The following is a 25,000-nucleotide window of genomic DNA, read 5'->3' as shown; positions in this document are numbered from 1 at the left end:
GTTTTTTATCAGTATGCTGCTGCTGGAGTATATTAATTTCCCCTTGGGATTAATAAAGTATCTATCTATCTATCTATCTATCTATCTATCTATCTATCTATCTATCTATCTATCTATCTATCTATCTATGATTAGTGAGTATAGGTAGCTTACCGTCAAACATCTGTCTTCCTTACCTTAAACTGCTGCCTTGACAATCCTGTTTTCTATACCTGAAAATCTCCCAACATTCTGTATTTGTCATAACCTAGCATCTTGCTATCAAGTATATCAGCCTACCTGCACCAACTGACAGCATAATAATGGAGTATCATAATTTGATCAAATAGTTTCCCTTCCAATGTCCACAGGGTTTTGGACTACATGACAGAAAGCAGCTGGACTTTGGTGTATATATTTTCTCATAAGGAAAAGTAAATCTTATTTTTCAAATTTTCAATCATTTTGACTTCACCCATAAAACGGTAGGCACTGAATTCCTATGGCCACGGATAGAATAATTGGGATTGGATTAATGGATGGTAACAGTCATGCAGGGTACAAAATTTCAGAGTTTGCTTTAAGGATTTGCACAAACACCCTGGGTGTCATAATATACAGTATACAATTAAAAAATTTATTACAATAAATAAATTGTAATTTTAATCTGAATGACAAAACATGTCTAAATGTTGTCTTGTATGCCTTGATTAAGTTTAGAAACCTGATTGTCCTTGACAATCTGAGTGAAATGTCACCAGCATTTTCTTCGATCCAGTGTGGTAAATTGCCAAATGAAAAACAGTTCTTTCAAAGCTGGATTTTTTTTTCTTGCAGCACTCTGTGGCTGGTAAGACATCTGCACAAGCTGAGAGGCAACATCTATAATATGCTATCTATAACCTTTTGAAAGAACTCTGCACAGCCTGTTTGATATGCTTTGAATCTTTATCAATGAAGCAGCTGGAACTCTTCAGATTCCTGGATCAGGTCAAACCTTGCCATCTGTAATAATAAATTATATTTGCATTCCTCAAGGTTCTTTACTTAATAAGAAGAATAAAAGGAGATTAATTGCTGAGCACTATGTAAATTGATATGCGAATGGATATGCAATTTGAATTATCTGTGCAGCAGCATTAAGGAGTGGAACAGCAGGTAGCAGGACACTTTATTGCACTTGGACTCCAGTGCCTACTATGTGGCTTTAATCTAGAAGGTATTAATAATATACTGAAGGATTAAACCATCAAATCAGCAAATTATCCTGCATTTGTTTAGTAGATAACCAACAAGTTATTTTGTATTCTTTCAAAGAACAAAAAGGTTACAGTGGAAATAGATCCATGGGGATGGATTTATAATGAGAAGCCCATTTATTAGGGATGCCGACCAGATAGTGAGCTGGATTCTAATTTGCCTTTAGACAGCTAAAATACAACAGAGCTTGTATTGGATATATGCCTAAAGTGCTTTAATCCTGAAGATAATCAGGAAAACAAATTCCACATCATTATAGTCAAGTATAGTGGCTTTGTACTCATACCATCCATACACAGTATTGCAACATTGTGGCACAAAATAACGTTCCCCAGGACTACAGTACAACATATACATAAACACTGGGTAACTGCGAGGCCAGTAAGAACCTATACTATACCAAAAATGGACAAATAATAGATAAGTGAATAGACAGTAATAATTTGAAATAGAAGGTAATCTATACATATAAAGGAGAGTTGGGATCCGAGAGTTTGTGGAGGGATGGAGAGTTAAGATGGGTGGGGGAGTCACGTGATCATCTCCCCTCCCATTCACATCATTTCATTCACTTCATTTCGCTCCGAGCTGAGCTCCACAGCCGATGCGGTCCTGCCGTTCTTTTTCCTTAGTGTTTAGTCCTCTCTCCTTTACTGATTTATATAAAGGAGAGTTGGGATCCGAGAGACTGTGTTTTTGTGTTTGTGGAGGGATGGAGAGTTAAGGCGGGTGGGGGAGTCACGTGATCATCTCCCCGCCCATTCACTTCATTTCGTTCCGAGCTGACGCGGTCTTGCCGTTCTTTTTCCTTAGTGTTTAGTGCTCTCTCCTTTACTGATTTACTATTTACTAGATGCAGTACTTACTGAATAGTATTTTTTCCTTTAGTGTTTCTACTTAGTGTTTCTTAGTGTTTAGTAGACGCGGTGTGCAGGTGTTCCCGGCGGTGTTGCGGTTTACTGTTACGTTCTAATTCGTTTTTGTACTTTAGTGTTTAGTAGTTTTTTACTTTATCTCATTTACTGTTGTTTTTTATTGTTGTTCACGGCGCTGTTGCCCATTTTTACTTTATCTCATTTAGTGTTTAGTAGACTTTTACTTTATCTTTCCTTTATTTACTGTTGTTCCCAGCGGTGTTGCTGTTTACCCATTTCTACTTTTTATGTAGCATGTTCACGAATTTGTCATAGAGAAAATTTATATATTTTGGCTCCAGGAGGACAAACCAAAAATGTTGTATATAAAGAAGCTCTATAAGTCGCATGTAGATACATAATTATTCCAACTACAGCGACTGCAGTGAAGCGCACGTGGTCTGCTAATAATTAAATAAGTAATAAAAACAACTATTAATAAAAAAACATCAGAGGTAGCAAGTGTAACAAATATACTACACATAAATAAATTACTAAGAACAGATGTGATGGCTCCACAGAGATAAGAGTCCGGACATCTAAGGGGTACAATACGTTGCTGAACCTGGCAGAACTGGTTTGGATGCAACAGTACCTTCAGCCAGATAGAAATAGGACAATGAGACTGTGGAAGGAGTGGGAGCGGTCCTTTAAACTGCTATAGGCTTTGCAGATACAACGCTTTATAAAGATGTCTTTAATAGAGGGCAGAGAGGTCCCAATGATTGTTTCAGCTGTCCACACTAACCCATTGCAAAACCTTATGATCAGAGAGACTGTAGTTCCCAAGCCACACAATGATACAGCTAGTAAGGATGCTCTCCGGGGTGCCCCCTGTAGAATGTGTTGAGAATAACGAAGGAAATCGAGATTCTGCTGCACCTCTTTGCCTTGGAGGTGGTGTTAATTGACCAAGTAAGGTCAGCTGACAGGTGCACACCAAGGGATTTGGTACTCTTGACCAATTCTACCACAGAGCCCTTGGTTTGCATTAGGGTGTGAACAGTATGTGCCTTCCTGAACTCAACTATCATGTCTTTTGTCTTGTCCACATTAAGAAAGATTGATGCACTTGTACCAATCCACTAACTCTCATATCTCTATTCTGTATGCAGACTCATTCCCATTACTGGCGAGGCCCAAGCAAACTTAATGATGGTGTTAGAGCTGTACACAGTTGTACAATCGTGAATCAACAGAGTGCACAGACGTGGGTAAGTATACAGCCCTGGGGGGCACCATTGCTCAGCGTAATGGTACTGAGAATGGTGTCTCTGAGGTGGACTTTCTGAGGACTTTTTGTCAGGAAGTCCAGGATCCAGCTGCATGTTGTAGCCTAGCAGACCCAATGTCTATATGAGCTTCTTAGGGATGAAAATGCCAAAAGCTGAACTGAAATCAATGAAAAGCATTCTAGCACAAGTATATATTATACTACGACCACCATCCTTTATTCTGAGACCCCAGAGAGGTCTGTCTTAATTTTGTCTTCAGGTTATCATGAATCAACAGGTCCTGAGGATTAACCAGGCCAGTTAATTTTTGTTAATTTAAATTGCACAGTGTTTATGTTCTTAGGGCATTTTTACAATTTTACCTCCACTTTTTGTCAGTGAAGGCAGTAGAATTCATCTTTTATTTTTGACTGATGATATGTGTAATTTGATATGGCTCTTTAGCACAGCTGTTGAATGATGACACTTTGATGCCTTTTCCTTGCCATCATCAGTGGGTGACGGTCCATTCCTCATTTATACCTGAAAGTGTCAAGCAGTAAAAACTCAACAGGGCTGCAGTTCCTGATACATTCTTGCCAGTGTATCTGTTGATCGCTAACATGCTCCACTCAACACTACTTCTCTTAAGTGTATACAATATTGTCCATTTTCCCTCTGATTTATAAACATGCATAATCTGCTGGTCTCTACCTGCATAATTTAATAATATTGTTCACAGTTGTTATTCTGTTAACTGGCTGAGCAACTGTTTAATGTGGAGGGGCATGTCTTCCTTAAGACATGGTGACTCATCTCTTTATTGAGTAAAGCACATCTGAGGCTATAATATCATAGCATTGCAACATAACCAATGAATGCTTGCTCTACAGATTGATCTTTTAGTAGCATGCTGTCCTTAGAAGAATCACTTTATTAGCCACACACACTAAATTAGAATTCATGGCAGGTTTGCTGTTTTTCTAGGCTGCCATGCAGCTGTCGCTGAAGCTGTCAATTTGTAAGGAATGTCAGCTCATACTGTTGATGACACATCGCCAAGCTGATGCAACCTGTCAGTGCCATTACATAGTCCTCCCTTTGAACTTCTGTCTCCAGTTACCACTTCCAACAACTAGCAATGGCACACAAACACCTTGAAATGGCAGGGTGGTCAACATTTCCACTGCCCAGTGACAGACACATTACCAAGGATCGTGAGGGCTTTATTAGGTGGTGTACCAGGGATAATGAGTGCTATGCTGTCAGAAGGCACTGCAGGGATGTTTTCTATACAGAGATCTGTCCAATATATGTGGACATCCTTTTGTAGAGCTGCAAATGTATTACTTAGCTGTCTTCATCCCTTGAATTGACGTTGCAAATGGCATTCTGGGTCCAGATCTCAGATTTGAGACTCTCCTTCACTGGCTGGTCTGTAATGCCTCTATGATCTATCTGCCTTGCCCTTACCTTGCACAGTATTGTCGCTGGCCTAGCCTCACACTATTCACTTGGAGTCAGTGACTAAATGATATGCCAAACTTTTTCCCTAGCTCCATGAGCATGAAACTCTTTCAGTGGCCATGCGTCCAGGCAGATGAACCTAACTAAATGGAGGATCAATGGTGGAGCTGTAGAGGTAGCAGACCCTCAGCTGTCTTCCTTTCTGTACTGATGCTGCAACCAAGTTTCCAGGTCCATGATCTCAGCCTTGAAACTCTCCAGCAGCTCCTCAGAAGAGCCCAGCAAGTCCATTTTGGGTGCCTGCAGTACTTGGTATTGTACTTTACTAGGTTGGACTGTGGGTCTTCTCATTTCCCACTTCTTGCACCAATATAACACTGTGCCATTGAGCTGCTCATCTGCACTGAGAACTGGATTCTTGCTCCTTAAATCACTTTTTTAAGTTAACTTGTGATCCTTAGAAGGATGGTTTGCTGTTGCTACACTAGTTTCATCTGCCACACATTTGTACAGTCTGAATTATGGTCCTGGTCATTCTGTAATTATTTGGCTTACTATAGTTAAGCTTGTTGGTTATATTTTTATTAAATTCATTAACACAAATTTAAAAAGAGAAGTCCCAGTTGGACTTCATTTAATTCAAAAGTTTTCTCAACATAACTCTTTATTCCCAGTATTTAAACCAAGTTTACACCCATCTCCACACACCAGCATAACTTCACACTTCTTTTAGTTTAATCAGCAGTCTCTCATGTGGGACCTTATCAAACAGCTTTATGAAAATCAAAATAAATAATATCATATGCACCTTTCTTATGGTATGGTATGTTGCTTCTTCATAAAACTCCGGCATACTAAGAAAACACGCTGCTCCCTGTCTAAACCAATGTTGAGTGTTTACTAATAGACCTGTTCTTATCACATAGTGCGCAATCTTTTCTTTAATAATTGCTTCCATTATTTCAACTGTAATACATTTTGAGCTTACTGGCCTATAGTTACTTGGATCACCATTTTATATAATACAATATAATTTTCTAACCTTCAGTCCTTAGAAGTTACTCATCAAGGGTTTATATATATATATATAATCAAGGGTTTATATATATATATATAAGATTTAGAGAACAAGAGGAAGGAAGGGAGAGACAGAGATTTAGATACACTCACTAAGCTCTGTAGAAAAATGTTATCTGCCTGGCAGATTTCAATGTGTTTTATCTGAGCAGTGTTTATCTTTCCACAATTTTCAAATTACTAGATTCCTCCTTTGCAGTTTCTGTTATTTCTTCACACAAAAACCTCAGAAAAATGCAAGGTTAGGCCTTTTGCTAGTACAATGTTTCAATGTATGAATTTCAGTTTGCCCTTACCATTTCTAATATACTTGATCTGCTCCTTGACCATTCTTTTTCTGCTAAAATGCTGAAATAATCTTTTGGATCATCTTTCACCTTTTCAGCACTACTTGTCTTTAACTGCCTCACAGTTAGTGTTGTTCCAGCATTCCTGAATTTAAATAGTCCCTAACTAACCTACCCATATGCTTACCAAATACTTTGGTGCCCCTCTGGATCAAATGTAACCTGTCCCGTGAGCCCCAATGTCCTATAAACCTAGGCCCCTCTACCCTACAGCAACATTTCAGCCACACATTAAAGTTATAATTTCTTACCGGACTAGCACATTGCACAACCTCAACTTCTAAAAGTACTACTTTGTCTCTTCTGATCTTCAGCTTGGTACCTAACTCTGTAAATTCGGATTGAAGAACTGGTAGCCTGCTCTAGTGTATGTTATTTCTTTCAAAATGGACAATGACAAGTGGATCTGACCCTGCTCTGGCCAGGGGCCTAACCACCCTTTGAAGGAATGTGTCTTCGTGGTGCATTAGAAAGGCAACACACACAGTATGAGATTATATATCTCTAGAACATACTTATTGGGGTTCCTCATTCCTGCCTACCACCTCAGAGTTATCAAAATCACCCTCCAACTTTGTAAGGTCCAGAAATTGCTGGACACCTCTACTTCTGGGATTGATGCCCCCTGGATGGTGCATAACTCTTATACATATTTGACCAGGATCTGCCTCTTTCTTCTTTTCTGGTGAGGACGTGCAAGGCTATTTTGCGCCCTAGGCCAAGCTTATTAGTTCGCCAACCGATTGTTCAGTAGCTAACCCGTGCAGCTGGGTTTTTCCCCCACTTATGATCTATAACAACAACAACAACATTTATTTATATAGCACATTTTCATACAAACAGTAGCTCAAAGTGCTTTACATAATAAAGAATAGAAAAATAAAAGACAGAATAAGAAAACAAAGTAAGTCAACATTAATTAACATAGAATAAGAGTAAGGTCCAATGGCCAGGGGGGACAGAAAAAACAAAAAAAAAAAACTCCAGATGGCTGTAGAAAAAAATAAAATCTGTAGGGATTCCAGACCATGAGACCGCCCAGTCCCCTCTGGGCATTCTACCTAACATAAATGAAACAATCCTCTTTGGATTTAGGGTTCTCACGGAAGGACTTGATGATGATGATGGTCACGTAGAATTCTGCCTTTTAATCCATCCATCATTGTTGGAGCATCATGAAGCTTTGAGTAGGTGGAGGTGGCGCAGGCCACCACCACAAAGAAACTGGAAAAAAGAAACAGAAGAGAGAGTAGGGGTCAGTAGCGATTTTAGAGCCACCATGAATAGTTATTAAGATGAATTGAACATACAGAGTATAAGGATTAAGTTAAATTAAGTTAAATTGAAGTTATAAAAAGGCCAGGTTAAAGTAATGTGTTTTCAGCAGTTTTTTAAAGTGCTCTACTGTATTAGCCTGGTGAATTCCTATTGGCAGGCTATTCCAGATTTTAGGTGCATAACAGCAGAAGGCCGCCTCACCACTTCTTTTAAGCTTTGTTCTTGGAATTCTAAGGAGACACTCATTTGGGGATCTACGGTTACGATTTGGAATATAAGGTGTCAGACATTTCGATATATAAGGTGGGGCGAGATTATTTAAGGTTTTATAAACCATAAGCAGAATTTTAAAGTCAATCCTGAATGACACAGGTAACCAGTGTAGTAAAATTAAAACTGGAGAAATGTGTTCGGATTTTCTAATCTGCCCCTGTATATCTTAATAGTGGAGCGGGCCCCGACGCTCTCTCTCTCTAAAGGACACCTGGGCAAGATCACCAATTCCATACTTTACAATGCAGACTAGCCACCTCCTCCTTAAGTTCAGCAACCTTGAGCTCTACCTGTTGGATTAGCTAGCATCTCCTGCATGTCCGGTCATGTGTATATGCAATATCTGTGCTTTACTACATTGTACTTTTGTGTCTCTGTCCTGTAATCCTCTGAGCTTGTAATCAATTTTGCTGCACAAAATGATCTTCTTTAATAAAGTAATAAACACTGAGAAGAGGCTGTGAACTGAGTTGTTTACATTCTGATTTTCACTGGGCTATTAAATGCCGCTGGTCATGTGATTTATCACAAAACTGTAGTGACCAGTAAATAATTTGCCTTTTGCACGTACATGCAATATTCAGACTGTAGAAAGCACAATTTAGAGGCATACAGGTAAGCGGCGCAACAGTCACCGTGGAAAAAAATGTTTCTGTGCCTGCTAAGTTAGAATATATTTTTTTTCTGTGAAGGTGACCAATCAGTGAATGAGATGTTGAAATAGCAGAATACAGTCAGTGAAGGGCCAGTCTTGAACCAAAGAGTGCAATTTAGGTTATTTTTGAAAATTCAGTTTTCATCCATCCATTCCACTACACAAATGCTGTGTTTTAAAATAATTCTCTGGCTCTGAAGGTCATTTTGAAAAATCTTTGTTTTTGGAGATTTCTATTTTGTGGTGTTATATTGTAGAGTTGCAATGTCTGGATTCGCTGATCTTTACATGGTTATTTAAATGGCTCTCTATCCTAAAAAGGCTGCTTGCCTTTTGACGCACAAGATGGAAAAGATTGTGCAACTATACAGAGCTGCTCGCAGTACAGGGGTCAGTCAGTCAGTCAGTCATTTTCAAACCCGCTATATCCTAACACAAGGTCAAAGGGGTCTGCTGGAGCCAAACCCAGCACACAAGGCAGGAACAAACCCCAGGCAGGGTGCCAACCCACCGCAATACACACACTAGGGACAATTTAGGATTGTCAATGCACCTAACCTGCATGTCTTTGGACTGTGGGAGGAAACTGGAGCACCCGGAGAAAACCCAAGCAGACAGGGGAGAACATGCAAACTCCATGCAGGGAAAACCTGGGAAGCGAACCCAGGTCTCCTTACTGCGAAGCAGCAGCGCTACCTGTGCGCCACCATGCCACCAGTACAGGGGTAAAAAGATCAAAATCACATGAATTAAAAAACAGTCGAATTGAGATCGAAGTGGCTCTACAGCTACGAAGCACAAAGAATTGTGGGGAATCGAGGTGCAAAGCCCTGCCCATTGACTTGTGCTATTTGGATGTTGAGAACTTGAAAATGCAAAGAGGAAATGAATTTTACTTTTCATTTTTGACGCTTCATTGCTGTTCAGACTGAAAACGAAATGGCAAATGGGGTTATTTAATTTTATTCTCAACTTTTGCAGCATTCTTGAGTGTTGACTTTGAAAATGAAATTTTTGCAGTATTCATGCACTTAGACTGAAAATGAAATTGCAAATGGAGTTATTTGATTTGTTTTAATTTCTGCAACATTATTGCATGCAGACTTTGAAAATTACATTGCAAAAGAGAGATTGCATTTTCATTCTATAAGTTTAATTTTCATTTTGTTTTGTTTTGCAGAAAATAGCTCCCATGATCTCCAAACATTAACCTTAACCTTATTTTTGACTACATTTACATCTCCTGTCTTTATTCTTTAAACCTTCCATACTTCCAGTAATTGACAGAATAATTTGATATATTGCTGGTATAGCTGCTGGCTGCAAGTATGTAAACTGTGGCAGGGTTAACAGATGCTTATGCATTACAACGTGAAGCCTATCCATCCATCCATTATCCAACCCGCTATATCCCAACTACAGAATCACGGGGTTCTGCTGGAGCCAATCCCAGCCAACACAGGGCACAAGTCAGGAAACAAACCCTGGGCAGGGCGCCAGCCCACCACAGGGCACGCACACACACACACCAAGCACACACTAGGAACAATTTAGAATCATATTCACATTTTCCCTCTAAGATAAATCTAATGCATTCTACTGTATGCCTGCTTTGATTTCAAACACTTCCTTTTTCTGTGGATGACATCATGAGGATTTTTCAAATGATTCTATGGAGCATTCAGGAGGATTGTAGGAATTTTGCTGACATCATCTTTTTTTGGTTACGCTGTACTGAGAGCTGAGTCCTGCACAATGCTTCTGTGTGAAAGTTGATAAATATAAAACATTTTCTACTAATAACTTTGTTACTTGTTGCAGCTAAGGGGTCAGAGAGGGTTTTTTTCAACTTTCCCAGAGCTAAGCACATATTGAGTGAATAGGAGTGTGTTCTGTTTTGCAGCTGAATTTGCAGCTGATTTGGGTAAAGTACCAATGGCAATGGCATTGGACGGTCCACACTAGTGCATTTTCATTTAAAGTACAGACATTAGTCTCCATTTTCACCTTCCACTTCAGTGTAAATAAATGTAAATTATGACATAGAAAAAGGGTAATTTCTGTCATGTTCTATCCAACCCGCTATATCCTAACTACAGGGTCACGGGGGTCTGCTGGAGCCAATCCCAGCCAACACAGGGCACAAGGCAGTAAACAAACCCCGGGCAGGGCACCAGCCCACCGCAGGGCACGCACACACAGCAGGGACAATTTAGGATCACCAATGCACCTAACCCTACACGTCTTTGGACTGTAGGAGGAAACCCACGCAGACACGGGGAGAACATGCAAACTCCACGCAGGGAGGACCCAAGAAGCAAACTCGGGTCTCCTTACTGCAAGGCAGTAACGCTACCCACTGTGCCACCATGCCTCCCTTTCTGTCATGTTAAATATTGTAATTAAACAGCACATTCAGAACTACAATTATGTAAGGTCTGCAGATTTTGTGAGACGATGTTGCTGTGAGGATCAAAATCACATGAATTAAACAGAGTCAAAGTGAGAAGTATTCTACCTACAAAGGACACAGAATGATGGGAAATCGAGGTGCAAGGTGCCGCCCATTGACTCACACTATTTGCATATTGAGAATTTGAAAATGATAATGCAAAGTGGAAATGCATTTTACTTTTTTTATTTTTGCAGCTTCATTGCTATTCAGGCTGAAAATGAAATAGCAAATCGGGTTATTTAATTTTATTTTAAATTTTTGCATCATTCTTGCGTGTAGACACTGAAAATGAAATCACAGAATGGGTTATTTATCCCCATCCGATCTTGGATAACAGGAAGAGGATGGATGGATAGCTATTTATGTTTAATTAAAATTTTTGCAGCATTCATGCACATACACTTTGAAAATTAAATCGCAAATGGAGTTATATTTTGATTTTAATTTTTGCAGCATTCTTTTGTGCAGACTTTGAAAATGAAATTGCAAAAGAGAGACTGCATTTTTGTTACAGAAAATACCTCCCACAGTGGAGATCACTAAACTGAGCTGTCAAAACCAAAACACTAAACTAAATCATTGTAAAAATGCAGGAGCAAAATATTGAGAGCTGGAAAATGGATTTACAAAAGCATTCATAAAGGTTTGTTTGAGTATCCACAATCTGGGACAATCAGGACGTACACAGCTAACCTTTATGTTGTCGTAATGATGACATCCCACGTCAAGCACTTTCGATTGTCTCAGAATAACAACATGATACCATCTACAAACAAATGGACCACAGAATGGCAGTGCCCATAGAAAACAAACTGCCATTGTGTAACAACAAAGCCAAAGGTGAAAATATTTGTGCAAAAGAAAACTTCATGTAAAATTGAATAATGGATAAAAGTTAAAAAAACCCTAAATGAGAGAAAAACACAGCAAAGAGCAATAAAGAATGTAAGAAAATTTTAAAATAGTTATCATAACTGCTATTTGTTTCCAGCTTATTTAAGTAAAGACACATAGCAACTTTAACTGTTTCTACCTGCACTTCTTATGTTTGTACCTAAAATTGCACTGCTGTCATCCTTCAGTACATTTTGAATATCACTGGTAATCCAGATTATCTACTTAGGAAATGAGGGTTACTTTTTTTAAACACACATTTCTTGAGAAATCCGGTACAACTTTTGCATGCTCATCCAGATCTTCTTCTTCTTCTTTCGGCTGCTCCTGTTAGGGGTTGCCACAGCAGATCCATAAACTTCCACTTCTCTTTTCCTCTTCCCGGCAGCTCCATCCTTAGCATCCTTCTCCCAATATACTCAGCATTTCTCCTCTGTACATGTCCAAACCAACGCAATCTCGCCTCTCTGACTTTGTCTCCTAACCGTTCTGTTGAGGAATAGTCAAACATGTCCCACCCTTTTGGAAACTGAAATATTCCTGCAGTTTTTTTCTTGTCCTCTTTAGGCCAGCTCTGGACCATTTTTCTTCCTGGTTTCTTCTACTGTATCTTCTGCTTGTAAGCTGCAATCAGGAAAAGTGATGTGTCTCTGAATGTACAAGGTGTGGGCAGTAAGCATTGTCACAAAAACGAGACATAAACAGATAAAGGTTTGGGGCGGCCACCCATTTAATATGGTATCCCGGCTGCAAAAGTCATTTTTATCAGATAAACAGCACTGAAGTGCATACAACTGAGTCCAGAACAAGACTGAGGGAAAAGGGGCAGGCTTTTAAAGGGGAAGACAGGAAGTGAGGTCATAAGGATCGGGCACATGTTCTTCATTCATTGGATCGAGCTCGGACGTGACGTCAGAGGGGCCGGAGCTGGTAAGGTCTACTTCCATTGGCTCGGTCCCGGAAGTGATGTCAAGAGAGGCAGGTGGAATCTCCCGGGAATGGTCTACAGGAAAGGGAGAAAAAGAGTCAGTGCACTCTGCCACATCCCGGCATGCCTCAGAACTGCCTTCACTCAAGCCCTTTAGCTGCCTCCCATGCGCACGTGTGTGACAGCATCTTTTATTGGGATATAACAAACATAAAGCTCTATTCTCAACAGCTTCATTTGTACAGTATAAAAAATGAAATAGGTAATTTTAAGCCTTAATTGCTAACTTAAATAACAACTTAATGGAAGATATAAATGTTTAAGTAAATGCTTGTCAGTCCAGGATTTATTTCATTCATTTCAAAAAAGATCTTTACTGCTCAGTTAAAAATGTGAGAGACCTTGTTGTAGAGAAGGATTTTCAAGACATGATGCTTCTGCCATCCTGATTCACAGACAGTAAGGATGGCGTTGTCAGGGTGATTTGTGGTGTTAGGTCTGATCCCAACTTAGCTACCAGAAACACACTGAAATGAGATGGATTGGAAAACAAATGAATGAAGGTATGCCTGCTGTGACTGCTAATATCCATCTTGTTTTATTTTGATTTGTTTTAATTAATTTTACCAACCCCTCATGTTTAATTCCTGCTAATCTGTGCCACTTAGGATCTGGTTTTGAAATATTTCTAATTTACATTAAATTGTATAACTAAAGTAAATTGGGCCTTTCTGAATTATCACGTTGTAAATGTATATCCATAATGTCTTTTTGGGGGGCATGGTGATGCAATGGTGGTGCTGATGCCTTGACGTAAAGAGACCAGGATTAGCGTCCTGGGTATTCCTTGCAGGGGGTTTGCATGTTCTCCCTGTGTCTGTGTGGGTTTCCCACTGTACAAAGACATGCAGTTTTGGGGAATCGGCAATGCTAAATTGGCCCTACTGTCTTAAATATAAAAGTGCCAGAGCAGTTCTTCTGTCATGGTTCCTAAAAAACCCATCCACATGAAAGTTCCAGAAAGAGTCTTTATTTATTTCAACTCATAACAAGCTCCATACAGTAACTAACCATGAATAGATGGTAACAGATTTGTGAAATACCAATCAGTCACGATTTTAAAAAGACTCTTGCTGCAGCATGCAGTAACACAGGCCAAGTCCAGGTTTTCTTAATTTGTTAGTGTCCTGCTATGTAGCCTACCATACATAAAATGAAAGATTTCTTTTTTTTTTCTTCTTCATATTGGGAAATTTTTCAAAACACAAAGAACCAACATGCAAAGATACTGGTCAGTATGAAATGGGGCCTGGTCAAGCAAAGATTCTATGAGGAACCACACAACCCAGTAAAGAAGCATAAAGTGCCAGTAAAGAACCATTATTTTTAAAAGTGTAGAGTGTGTGAGTTTGGTGTTTTGTGTGTACAGTAGTGGTCAAAGGTTTTGGCAATAACATAAATGTGGTGTTTTGCAAACTTTGCTGCTTCGGCATTTTCAGATTTTTTTTTACATATTTCTATGGTATATTGAAGAACAATTCTAAACATTTCATAAGCTTCAAAGGCTTTTATTGGCCACTGGCAAATACATCAAATTTATGTAACGAGTCAATATGTACAGTGTTGGCCCTTTTAATTCATTCTTGGCCTTTTTAGTGTTTGGAGAACTGAACACAGGTTCTCAATGAGATTAAGCCACTTTGTTATCACTTTTGCCTTGTGAAATGGGGCTCTATCGTGCTAGAAAATACACAGATCATCACCAAATTGCACATGGATTGTTTGGAGAATTTGCTCTTGGAAGATGTTTTGATGCCATTTTTTATTCATAGTAATGTTCTTGGGCAAAACTGTGAGTGGGCCCACTTCTTTGGTTTGAGAAGCAGCCCCACACATGGATCGTCTTAGGGTGCTTCACTGTTGGCACGACACAGAACTCCTGGTACTGTTCACTTTTTCCTTCTCCGGACAGTCAATCCTCCAGATGTCCCAAACAGTCGGAAAGAGGATTCATCCAAAAAAATAACTTTGAACCAGTCTTCTGCTGTCCGATCCCTGTACCTCCTGCAGAATTTCAGTCTGTCCTTGTGTTTTTCTTGGAAAGAAGTGTCTTCTTGACACAATGCCATTGTCCAAAAGTCTTTGCCTCACTGTGTGTGCAGACACACTCACACCCTCCTTCTACCAGTATTGAGCAAGCTCTGCACTGGTGGCAACACTCTGTAGTTTACTCCTTAGGAGGAGAAAGTCCTGGCACTTGCTGGACACTTTCAGCTGATCATTTTGTGCCAGGGCCAAAATAAGTAAAAATGGGTTTTTGTGATAAAGTTCACTTTTTATGCTATTAAAGGTCTTGGCAATGAATTAGTATGCATCTGATCACTCTCCACAATAATATAAAAACAACGTGAATTGCCAACACAAAAACTGAAGCTGCAAATTTTGCAAAACACAACATTTGTGTCACTGCCAAAACTTTTGGCCACTACTGTATGTGTGTGTGTGTTTGCCCTGTGATGGCCTAGCGACCTGTCTAGGGTTTGTTCCTGACTTGTGTCCTATGCTAGCCAAGAATCACACCCCTGGTTTGGATTAAGATAGTGAGATATGACTAAAAGCTTAAAGTGATTAAGCAATAATAAAAGTGGATGGATGACTATTTTTACTGATACTAGGGAGCTGCTCACTTCGCTCGCCAACCCCCGGCCTGTGCTATGCGCCAGCCACTTCGCGTCTCTGCCACTTGTGTATGTGGATTTCACTTTCATCAAACAACAAATCTTTTAATTCTCGCGGATATGCCTCTTCATTGGGAAGAAACACTACTTTTCCCTGATGGCAACATGAATTAGATGATCTATAAGTCTCCAACGTAAAGATTAAATCCAAACAATATATTTGATCTCTTTTCGCTGTTCCGTTACTTCACTGAGTAATAATTTCTGGTTGTTTGCACTAATGCGATCTTTACTATAATTTATTTGAAACTTTCGAATTTTAGTTCTTTCATCTACTCTTTGTCTTTTATTTCCGGCCCCAGGAGTGGTTAAATCTCTTGGCACAAAGACTTGTTTTGAACTTATCTCTCTGAAAACGTCACATCTCGTCCCAGGGTAAAAAGTCTTGTCTCGTCCCAGAACTTTTTTATTACAATAGATAGATTCTCAAAATGATAATATCATATGTGTGATTTAATGAATTTGCAATTTTTATAAATATTTTGAAATTATAAATTTAGAATAAACTAAACCTGATAACTTCACAATTTCGAAGCCACTTTTAGGTTTGTTTTTCTGTTTAGTTTAGTCAAATAAAACAGCTGTAGGAGTCTATTTTATTGGAAATACTGTTCATTATTTTATGAAATGCACTCATAACCTTTGTCGAAAGCATGGATATGCTTTTAAAGCATCACCTACAACTTTGTTCATTACAACTATCAAAAGTATAAACTTTCAACTGCTTCTGCATTGTGTTCAATACTACTGACTCCTAATCTCAGAATCCTGGATTAAAGTTTGGCCCTAGCTGTGTTGAGTTTGTACATTTGCTTAACATATATGTTAATAATTTAAGGTGTGATCTGCAGAAAGGGATAGAATTGACAGTTTTAGCAAGGAAATCATTTTTTGTGAATATGAAAATTTAAAAAATGGGTTATCTCAAGGATCGGTGCTTACAACACTGCTCTTTTTAATTGATACAGATTAATTAGGCAAACATGTGGCAAGCAAGTTAGTTATATTGTATGTGTGGATGACATAATTTATGGTGAATTCGGGATTTGCCATGGCAGCATTAAATATAACGTGGTCCCAATCCCAGACAGGGTGCTAGTTCAATTTATCACCACTGCTCAATATAATATCCTTTTTAAAAAGCTGACATGACATGAGATGTAAAATCTACATAGACATTTCCTAGGTCTAGATTAGGGATTTATGAAGCTATAGTGCTAACCACTCAGAGTCGATAAAGTGGGATTACTAGCATGTTTTTAAAAAAACTTCACTTATGTGGTCCTGGGATGGACATGGCTTGGTTTTGTAAAATATGTATCTTCTAATTAAATTTATTGCACTTATTTCTATACCATCTTCCCGTTGCATGCATTTATTTTGTGTTTCTGATACCTTACGTTGTTTTCTTGACTTTCGAAAAGGAACATTACAAACCTCATAACAATTATTTATACATGACATTCTTTCTACAGCTTTATTTTCTTAGATGTAGCTGGTTACGATAACGCTGACCGTTCTCTTTAATGCTTCCCACTGATTCTCTTTAGAAATAGCTGGGTGTGAACGGATCGGTTAACCGTATGTATTTACATTAATAAAAGATTCACAAGCAGCCTAATCCAATTCATCTGCTTATTTGTTTATTTTTTTCAAGAGTGAAGTCAAGCAGGAGTAGATCAGACGAATAGCCGAAGAAGAACCGCCCCTTTCACTTTGTTTACAATCTCCATGGATACTCTGCAAGATGTCGGTTGCTAGGATGCAGAGCGAGCGGCGACCAAGCAGAAAAGTCAAGGCAGCAGCCACACTACACAAATCAGCATAAGTGACACAGACATAGAAGAAACGAAAACTCACGACGCTAACCACTTTACCATGACTTCAAATGCCTGTCACGGGCAGCTGCCTTTTCTGCCTGGAAACTCTTTTAGGGATCTCACAGTAAGTACAGTTTGTGTTCATCTTCTTGATTGTGGTAAATAATTGCGAATTTGTGGCAAGGATTCGTTTCAGTCACTGCTAAACCATAAAAGTTTAGTATATGTTAATATTAAATCAGTTTCTAGCTACATTAAATCAATTTCTAACTACATAACAGTACAGTATTCAAAAAGTGAAGTACTTTATAATTCTGATATGTGCACTAACGCAATATTCCTTTACCGATCTGATCATCGACGTAAACACCTGCTATTATAACAAAAACTGGAAATGCAAACATTGAAAACAGAACTTGCCATCACGATAAAACCCTAGTCCATCACAGTGCGCACACATATACCCGTATTCTTGATTTCAGAGCCGTCCATTAACTACACGAATCTGGAGAAAATACGCGCACAAAAGCAGAACGTGAAAAGTTCACACATGAACAGTTCAGGAGTGAACGGTACAGTACAGTACTTTGTAACTGTGTTATTTTTGAGTGTTGGAATAACATTCGCAAAACTTTCACATATGTACCTTCAAGTTTCTTTCTTTCTTTCTTTCTTTCTTTCTTATCGCGGCTACATCAATAATGCGAAACCTATTAGCGATGCTTCTCGAAGACAGGAAGAGCGACGGTCATTCTAAAGATGATTGGATATTTTCTGAAGACTGACGTGTGAGTTATCCAATTATACTCCCCACCGAAGCACAACCCACCAGACTTCGTATTGGATGCATTGCAATGCAAAGCGAGGAAGGAGCTGCACAGTAGGCTACTTTATCTTTCCTTTTTTGAATACTCTAGTAATTTCTTCTGCGGTGGGCAGAACCTAACAGTGGATAACTTTCTTTGCAAATATTTCCATGCTTTATGCCACACAAAACAACTTATCTTGAATATCGTAGGATGTAGTAGTTGAGAGTAAAATGCTAAACGCCTATCAGTTCTTGCAGGCGTGACTCTCCAGATTCATGTCACACAGAACTTTAGGCACCATTACATTTAAAATAAATAAATAAATAAATAAATAAATAAATATCATTAATTCAGTAAGATTTTTTTAAAGTTAGGTAAAGTTATCAAAGTGTAATGCTATTCGTTTTTTAATTGTGAACAAGATCTTGATTAACTCAGAAATTCATACATTTGTTAGGAGACCTGGGTTCGCTCTTCCCTGCGTGGAGTTTGCATGTTCTCCCCGTGTCCACGTGGGTTTCCTCCCGTGCTCTGCCCGGGGTTTGTTTCCTGCCTTGCGCCCTGGTGTTGGCTGGGACTGGCTCCATCAGCCCCCCCATGACCATCTAGGATATAGATGGATGGATGGTTAATTCTGTTGTAACTGCTTGGCGGTGTTGGGATGAAAGACAGATGAATAGTCAGTGCACTCAGACACTGGCAGTTGATGGCCCTTAAAAGGAACCAGTGTGAATCAAACAAAATAAGTACTTCTTTAGGGCATCAAGGGAAATAGGACACCACAGAAAATTTCCATTTCCATTGTCAGATTTACCATGGACCATATGGTGCAAAACTGCAAATGGTGCAGCTGAACCAGGTTCCACAAAAATGGGTTCTCACATTAAATGAAAAAATTACATACTTATATAAACAATAATAAAAATAATAATAAAATAGTAATAATTGTGATTAACACAATATTGAAAACACAAAATTAGAATCTGGTAACTGCCTCACAGTCCACCGAGGCTCATATGATTGTTCTTGTCTTGGTCAAGTCAGCTGTCCTGTTCATTCGTCTACTGAAAGTGAGTTCAGCTCGTATTTATGGGGGCACCTAAATCTTTTAAGTGCTTATTGTCTCTAAAGATCTTAATGCAGCCCTGAAAGAAAAATTGGTTGTTCCTTGGCTGAAATTGCCATTTCCTAACTAGTCCACCTTTCAACACTGCTACAAACTTTCACAGCTCAGTTCCAAGCAGCTCAGCTTTCTCTCTAACTCTTGCAATGATCTCATCTACCACATCCATTGCCTGCACATAAAGTCTGCCAGCTCCACTTCACACTGCTCATATGGGGTCAGAGGCAACATCAATTTCCCTCACGTTTCCTCACTTCTGTGAGTCACGCCAAGCCAAGGCTAGGATCCTTCCAGAGACATGTTGGTGGCCATGCACCTAGGCCAATGGATTTAAACAGAGAAGCAGGTCTCTGAAATCCTGCTGCTTTAAATGCTCGTTCTGGGTTAAATTCTAAACATAGTCACTTTCTGCGTGGGGTTACATTATTCCTTTGTCCCAAAGATGTCTACATTATTATAATTGGTGACTCTAAATTAGACTTGTGAGTTATTATGTGTGAGCTAGTGCCACGGACTGTTGCCTCAACCAGGGTTGGTTTCTGCCCGAATAGGCTAACACCATTTTTAAGTGACTGTAAATTTCATAAAACTGGTTCAGAACTGACTGGTGGAACTTGACGTTTTTTCCTAGTCTTGTCACCTGACCCCCTATAACCTTTAATAGTATTAAGAAATTTTTGATAATAGATGAAAGGCTAGCTTCTACCCTTATTAATGAATGATTAGCTCAATTTGTTATATTTTCCTTGTGGATGTCATCACCTTGCTTAGTTGGGCTAGCATTTTAATTGTCACACTATATTTTATCATTTTTAACTGATAAAATGTCTATAGATTTAATCTTGATTGTTTCTTCCATTTTGAAGTCCATAGCTTTCTATTGTAATATTATAGAAACTTCAGAAGGTGGCCAATTGGCATAGTGACTTTGCTTATTACGAAACGTTGCAGGTGCCGCAGAGGTTTGTGTTCACCAGGAGTCCTGTTAACGGATGTTTGTTTTTATCTCCTCAGTTGCCAGCTGGCCAGATCTTCTGTTAGTGTGATTCTGTTACTAAACAAAGTTAACGGACCTCTTTGTCTCTGTTCATGTAAATAAATACATAAGCTGGTATGTGTAACTGCACCAGATTTTGTACTTTTCTGTTACTGTTTTATATGTATAAATATATGTAAGTACTGTGACTCTGACTTCAGTGATAACTGCATCAAAAATTTAACTAATGAAATCCTTTATTTTATGTAAACACTTTTAAAAGACATATAAACTGCCAAGACCCAGCATTTTAGTAGTTTAATTCTCAGCTTGATACTTATTGGATTGTCTTGTTAAACAGGAGCTATAGTAAAAGCTGTACTTTGTTCATATTTTCTGTTTCAGAAATCCTTACATGGCAGGCCTCAAACGCTGAAATATAAGAATGGCTATGCTGTGCCTCAGCGCCCACTTGTAGGAATTGGACGAGAGCCGCTTCTTGTGGACCAATTCACTCAGTCTGAGCTTGATCAGATGAACAGGCAGCGAGCTATACTTACTTATGGACCCGCTCGGACTCATCCACTTCCAGACTTCATCCCAGCACATGTGGCTTTTGACAAAAAGGTAATGGAAATTGATTTCATAATGAGTATTATTAATGGGCTAAAAACATTTTAGCACATCTTGTAATCCTAGAAAAACCCACATTATTCTGTTCAGCCTGCCTTGACAACAAAAGGCACAATGCAACAAAAAGCTGAGAATTAAACACCATTCCAGCACTATTTATATACAGTACTGTGTTTTTATATATGTTAGTAATACCCATTATAATATGTCACCAATTATTCACAAAATCTGAAATGTTCATTTTTATTCTTGTATCATGTTTCATAATTTAAACAGCTGAATACTTTGATCAGCCACAACATTAAAACAAATGAGAGGTGAAGGGAATAACATTGATTATCCCATTACAGTGGCAACTGTCAAAGGGTGGGATGTATGTGAGCAGTGATGTGTTGGAGGCAGAAAAAATGGGCAACTGTAAGGATGTGAGCCACTTTGGTTTGGGCCAAATTGTGATGGCTAGACAACTGGGTCAGAGCATCTTTAAAATGGCAGGTCTTTTGGAGTGTTAGTAAAAGTGGTCCAAGGTAGGGCAATCGGTGAAGTGATGACAGGGTCATGGGTGCTCAATATTCATTGATTATCCTGGGGAGCAAAGGCTAGCCCATCTGGTCCAATCCCACAGAAGAGCTACTGTAGCACAAGCTTCTGAAAGTGCTAGCAATGAGAGAAAAGTATCAGAACACACAGTGCATTACAGCTTGCTGTATATGGGGCTGCTTAGCAACAGATCAGTGAGATTGCCCATGCTGACCCCTGTCCACCATTGAGGAAACCTACAATTGGAAAGTGAGCATCAGAACCGGACCTTGGAGCAATGGAAGAAGTTGGCCTAATTTGATGAATCACATTTTCTTTTAGATGATGTGGACGGCCAGGTGCGTGTTTGTTGTTTACCTAGGGAAGAGATCTGCAGGATGCATTATGGGAAGAAGACAGTGTGATGCTCTGGGCAGTGTTCGGCTGGGAAGCCTTGGGTTCTGGCATTCTTCATGGCAACAGCCACACTGCAAAAATTGTTCACAAATGGTTTGAGGAACATAACAGAGTTCAAGGGGTTGACTTTATCTCCAAATTCCCCAGCTCTCAATCCGGTAGAGCATCTGTGAGATAAGCTGGAAAAACAAGTCTGATCCATGGAGGCTCCATCTTGCACCTTACATAACTTAAAAGATTGTATGTTGGAGCCTTAGTGCCAGATACCATAGGACAGCTTCAAAGGTTTTATGGAGTCCATGCCTCAATGGGTCAGAGCTGTTTTGGTGGCACACAATATTAGGCAGGTGGTTTTAATGTTGTGGCTGATCAGTGTATTATATTTACGTTCTGGTCATTTATATTATTGCAAAATGGTGCACCTCAGATAGAACCTTGTATAGCAAAAGATGATGGTGCAAGCAATACTTCTGAAAAAAAAATTCTGCTATTTGCCTTATTTTTAAAAATAATAATCAATTAACTAGTTTAAATTTGTGGAGCAGTATGGCAACAGTGGTTATTGCTGCTGCCTCACAATGCTCAAGTTTAAAACTCAATCTCAGTTTCTTTCTTGTTCATAGTCTGCACATTTTCCCTATGTCTTTTTATTCTGGTGAATATTCTTTTTATGGAGAAGTTTCTATTTCAGATTTAATTGCGCCATCTCTATTCTAAAATAGTAGTGACTTCATCACAATCCTCTTCCGAGTTTTATCACTAATTACATTTACTCTTTATTTCCCTCTTCTTCTTCTTTCGGCTGCTCCCGTTAGGGTTCGCCACAGCGGATCATCTTCTTCCATATTTTTCTGTCCTCTGTATCTTGTTCTGTTACTCCCATCACCTGCATGTCCTCTCTCACCACATCCATAAACCTCCACTCTCTTTACCTTCTTCCTCCTCTCCTCCTGCCTGCGGACACGTCTCCCCCCTCATCTTCGGCGACAATAGCCCAATTTCCACCAGCACCCTGTTGGCTAACAGTATTGGTGGCGGTCATTTTTAACTCGGGACTCGACCGACCCGGTATGGAAATTTGTATTGTTGACCACATATTGATGTGGCAAAATTTTACACCGGATTTTCTTCCTGACGTAACCCTTCCGATTTATCCAGGCTTGGGACAAGCACAAAGAAACACACTGGTTTGTGCGCCCTCTTCTGATCCCAACAAATATTTTTTTTACAAAGTGGAATGCACATATGTGACTTCAATCACTTATGAAGCCTTGCAATCATAAGAACAATCGTAATGTTTTTCTCATTTTAGGTTCTACGATTCAACGGGTACTTCAGACAAGATGCTGAAGGTTCTTCTGGGAATGAGTATTATGTGCGCCCTATTGTTGTTTATTATTACCTGGAGGATGACAGCATTTCAATTGTGGAACCAGTGGTAGAGAACTCTGGAATACCTCAAGGGAAACTGGTCAAGCGACATCAGCTCCCAAAAAATGCCTTGGGTGAGACATATCACTGGAAAGATCTGAACCTCAGAACAGACCTCATCATTTATGGAACTGTGTACCGGCTATGTGACTGTGATCTCTTCACAAGGGTAAGAGCATATAATGTTCTACATAACAAAAAGAAAGGCTTGTTTTGTAAAGCCATCAATTAGCCACTTTCTTTTATAGCAGAATCAACAAATATAGTCATGTGAAAAAGTAAGTACACCCCCTGAAATGTTTGTTTTTTTAAACCTATGTGGACATATCCAGATTTGATTTTTATTTAAATAGAATTTTTAGATAAACATGATGTAATTACTTAGAAATAGTTTATGCAATGAAAAATGAACAGATATTCTGTTTCCTTCTGTTGAAAAAGTAAACACACCCTTGGCTATAATAGCTAGTATCACTCCTTTACTCACTGTAATTAGTTTTTCCACATGAGGAATTTGCATTTATGTTTATTTTAATTATATCATGGACTACAAAATGTAAATATGGCCTGAATGTTTGTTATATTATTCCACCTTTACCTATAGATACTGTTTAATTGAAGATCAACTCTTGATATGTCCACATATATTATGAAAGAAAAAATATTACATTGGGGTATACTTACTTTTCACAAAACAGCATACTATGGTATGAAAGAGTGACACAACAGTGCAGTGCCTACTTACTCTTGCCTGCTTATGGTTTCAGGAGACCGGGTTTGAATTTTGGGCTGGGCTGTTTTCTGTATGGAGTTTAATGTGCACCCCATATCTGCACAGTACTGTGGATTTTACTCCCATCCAGTGCCAGTGCTAGGTTACTTTGTGCCCATAGGCCAAGCTTATTAGTGCACCAACTGACTGTTAGGCAGCTAACCCATGTGGGTGGGTTTCTCCCCTTTATGATGCTTAATTCACCTTAATGATGCCTCTGGCCCTGCTCTCTTCCCATTGATATATGTGTGCCTGATTTCAACTATTAGCCTTGCATTTTCTCCCAGTGTTTATGTAGGCTTTCCATGATGTCTTAAAAACAAAGATTAAGTTAAATTGTTATTCTTAGTTGGCCAAGTGTGAGAGTGAATGACTCCATCTCCAGTCGGAGCTGGTTTCTTTCTACTTTGTATTCTATAGTGTCTATTATAGTGGTATACTGCCCATAATTGTAAGACTTAAGAAATGTAGTAAGTGTAAAAGTATATCCATCCATCCATCCATTATTCAACCCGCTATATCCTAACTACAGGGTCACAGGGGTCTGCTGGAGCCAATCCCAGCCAACACAGGGCGCAAGGCAGGAAACAAACCCCAGGCAGGGCGCCAGCCCACTGCAGGGCTGTAAAGGTATATGGATTCAGTAAATGGGTGGACAGAAAGAAATAATATCAAGCATGACAGCCTGCTATCTTACTTTCAGTTATTTGTACTATAGCATCTCTTGAAAATCAGTCTACAGGAATGTAGTTGATTGTCCATCTGGGTGAAGATGCTACTGCTTGTTGACAGGCACATCTCTGGGTAGAAGGCAACCGAGTGTTAAAAATACTGGAACAAATGACAAAAGTATTATACTCATACATCAGAAATGCTAATTCTTGTGCATAATTAGTCATGTCCAGGCATTTTATGAGGGTTTTTTTTTCTTGCCAGACTGACTTCTCTCTGCTGGCTAAACAAGCAAACTGACATAACTTAGATCTATTTGTCTTAGGCCTCACTACCCTCAAATCCTGGG

The 25,000-nt window shown here is 39.1% G+C and overlaps 1 protein-coding gene across 1 annotated transcript; it reads left to right on the top strand.

Moving 5' to 3' along the window:
* Nucleotides 1–17,233: 17,233 nt before the first annotated feature.
* Nucleotides 17,234–23,376, top strand: LOC120522443 (EF-hand domain-containing protein 1-like; the record flags this gene model as incomplete). The annotated part of the gene is made up of 3 exons (XM_039743371.1): nt 17,234–17,423; nt 20,613–20,834; nt 23,089–23,376. Coding segments are annotated over exons 1-3 (576 nt in total), but the record flags the coding sequence as incomplete, so codon positions are not given.
* Nucleotides 23,377–25,000: the final 1,624 nt, after the last annotated feature.

Source organism: Polypterus senegalus, unplaced genomic scaffold (assembly GCF_016835505.1).
Source record: "Polypterus senegalus isolate Bchr_013 unplaced genomic scaffold, ASM1683550v1 scaffold_4879, whole genome shotgun sequence".
Lineage (NCBI taxonomy): Eukaryota > Metazoa > Chordata > Cladistia > Polypteriformes > Polypteridae > Polypterus > Polypterus senegalus.
The sequence above is the reverse complement of the archived record's forward strand: the minus strand, read 5'-3'. Positions and strand labels throughout refer to the sequence as shown.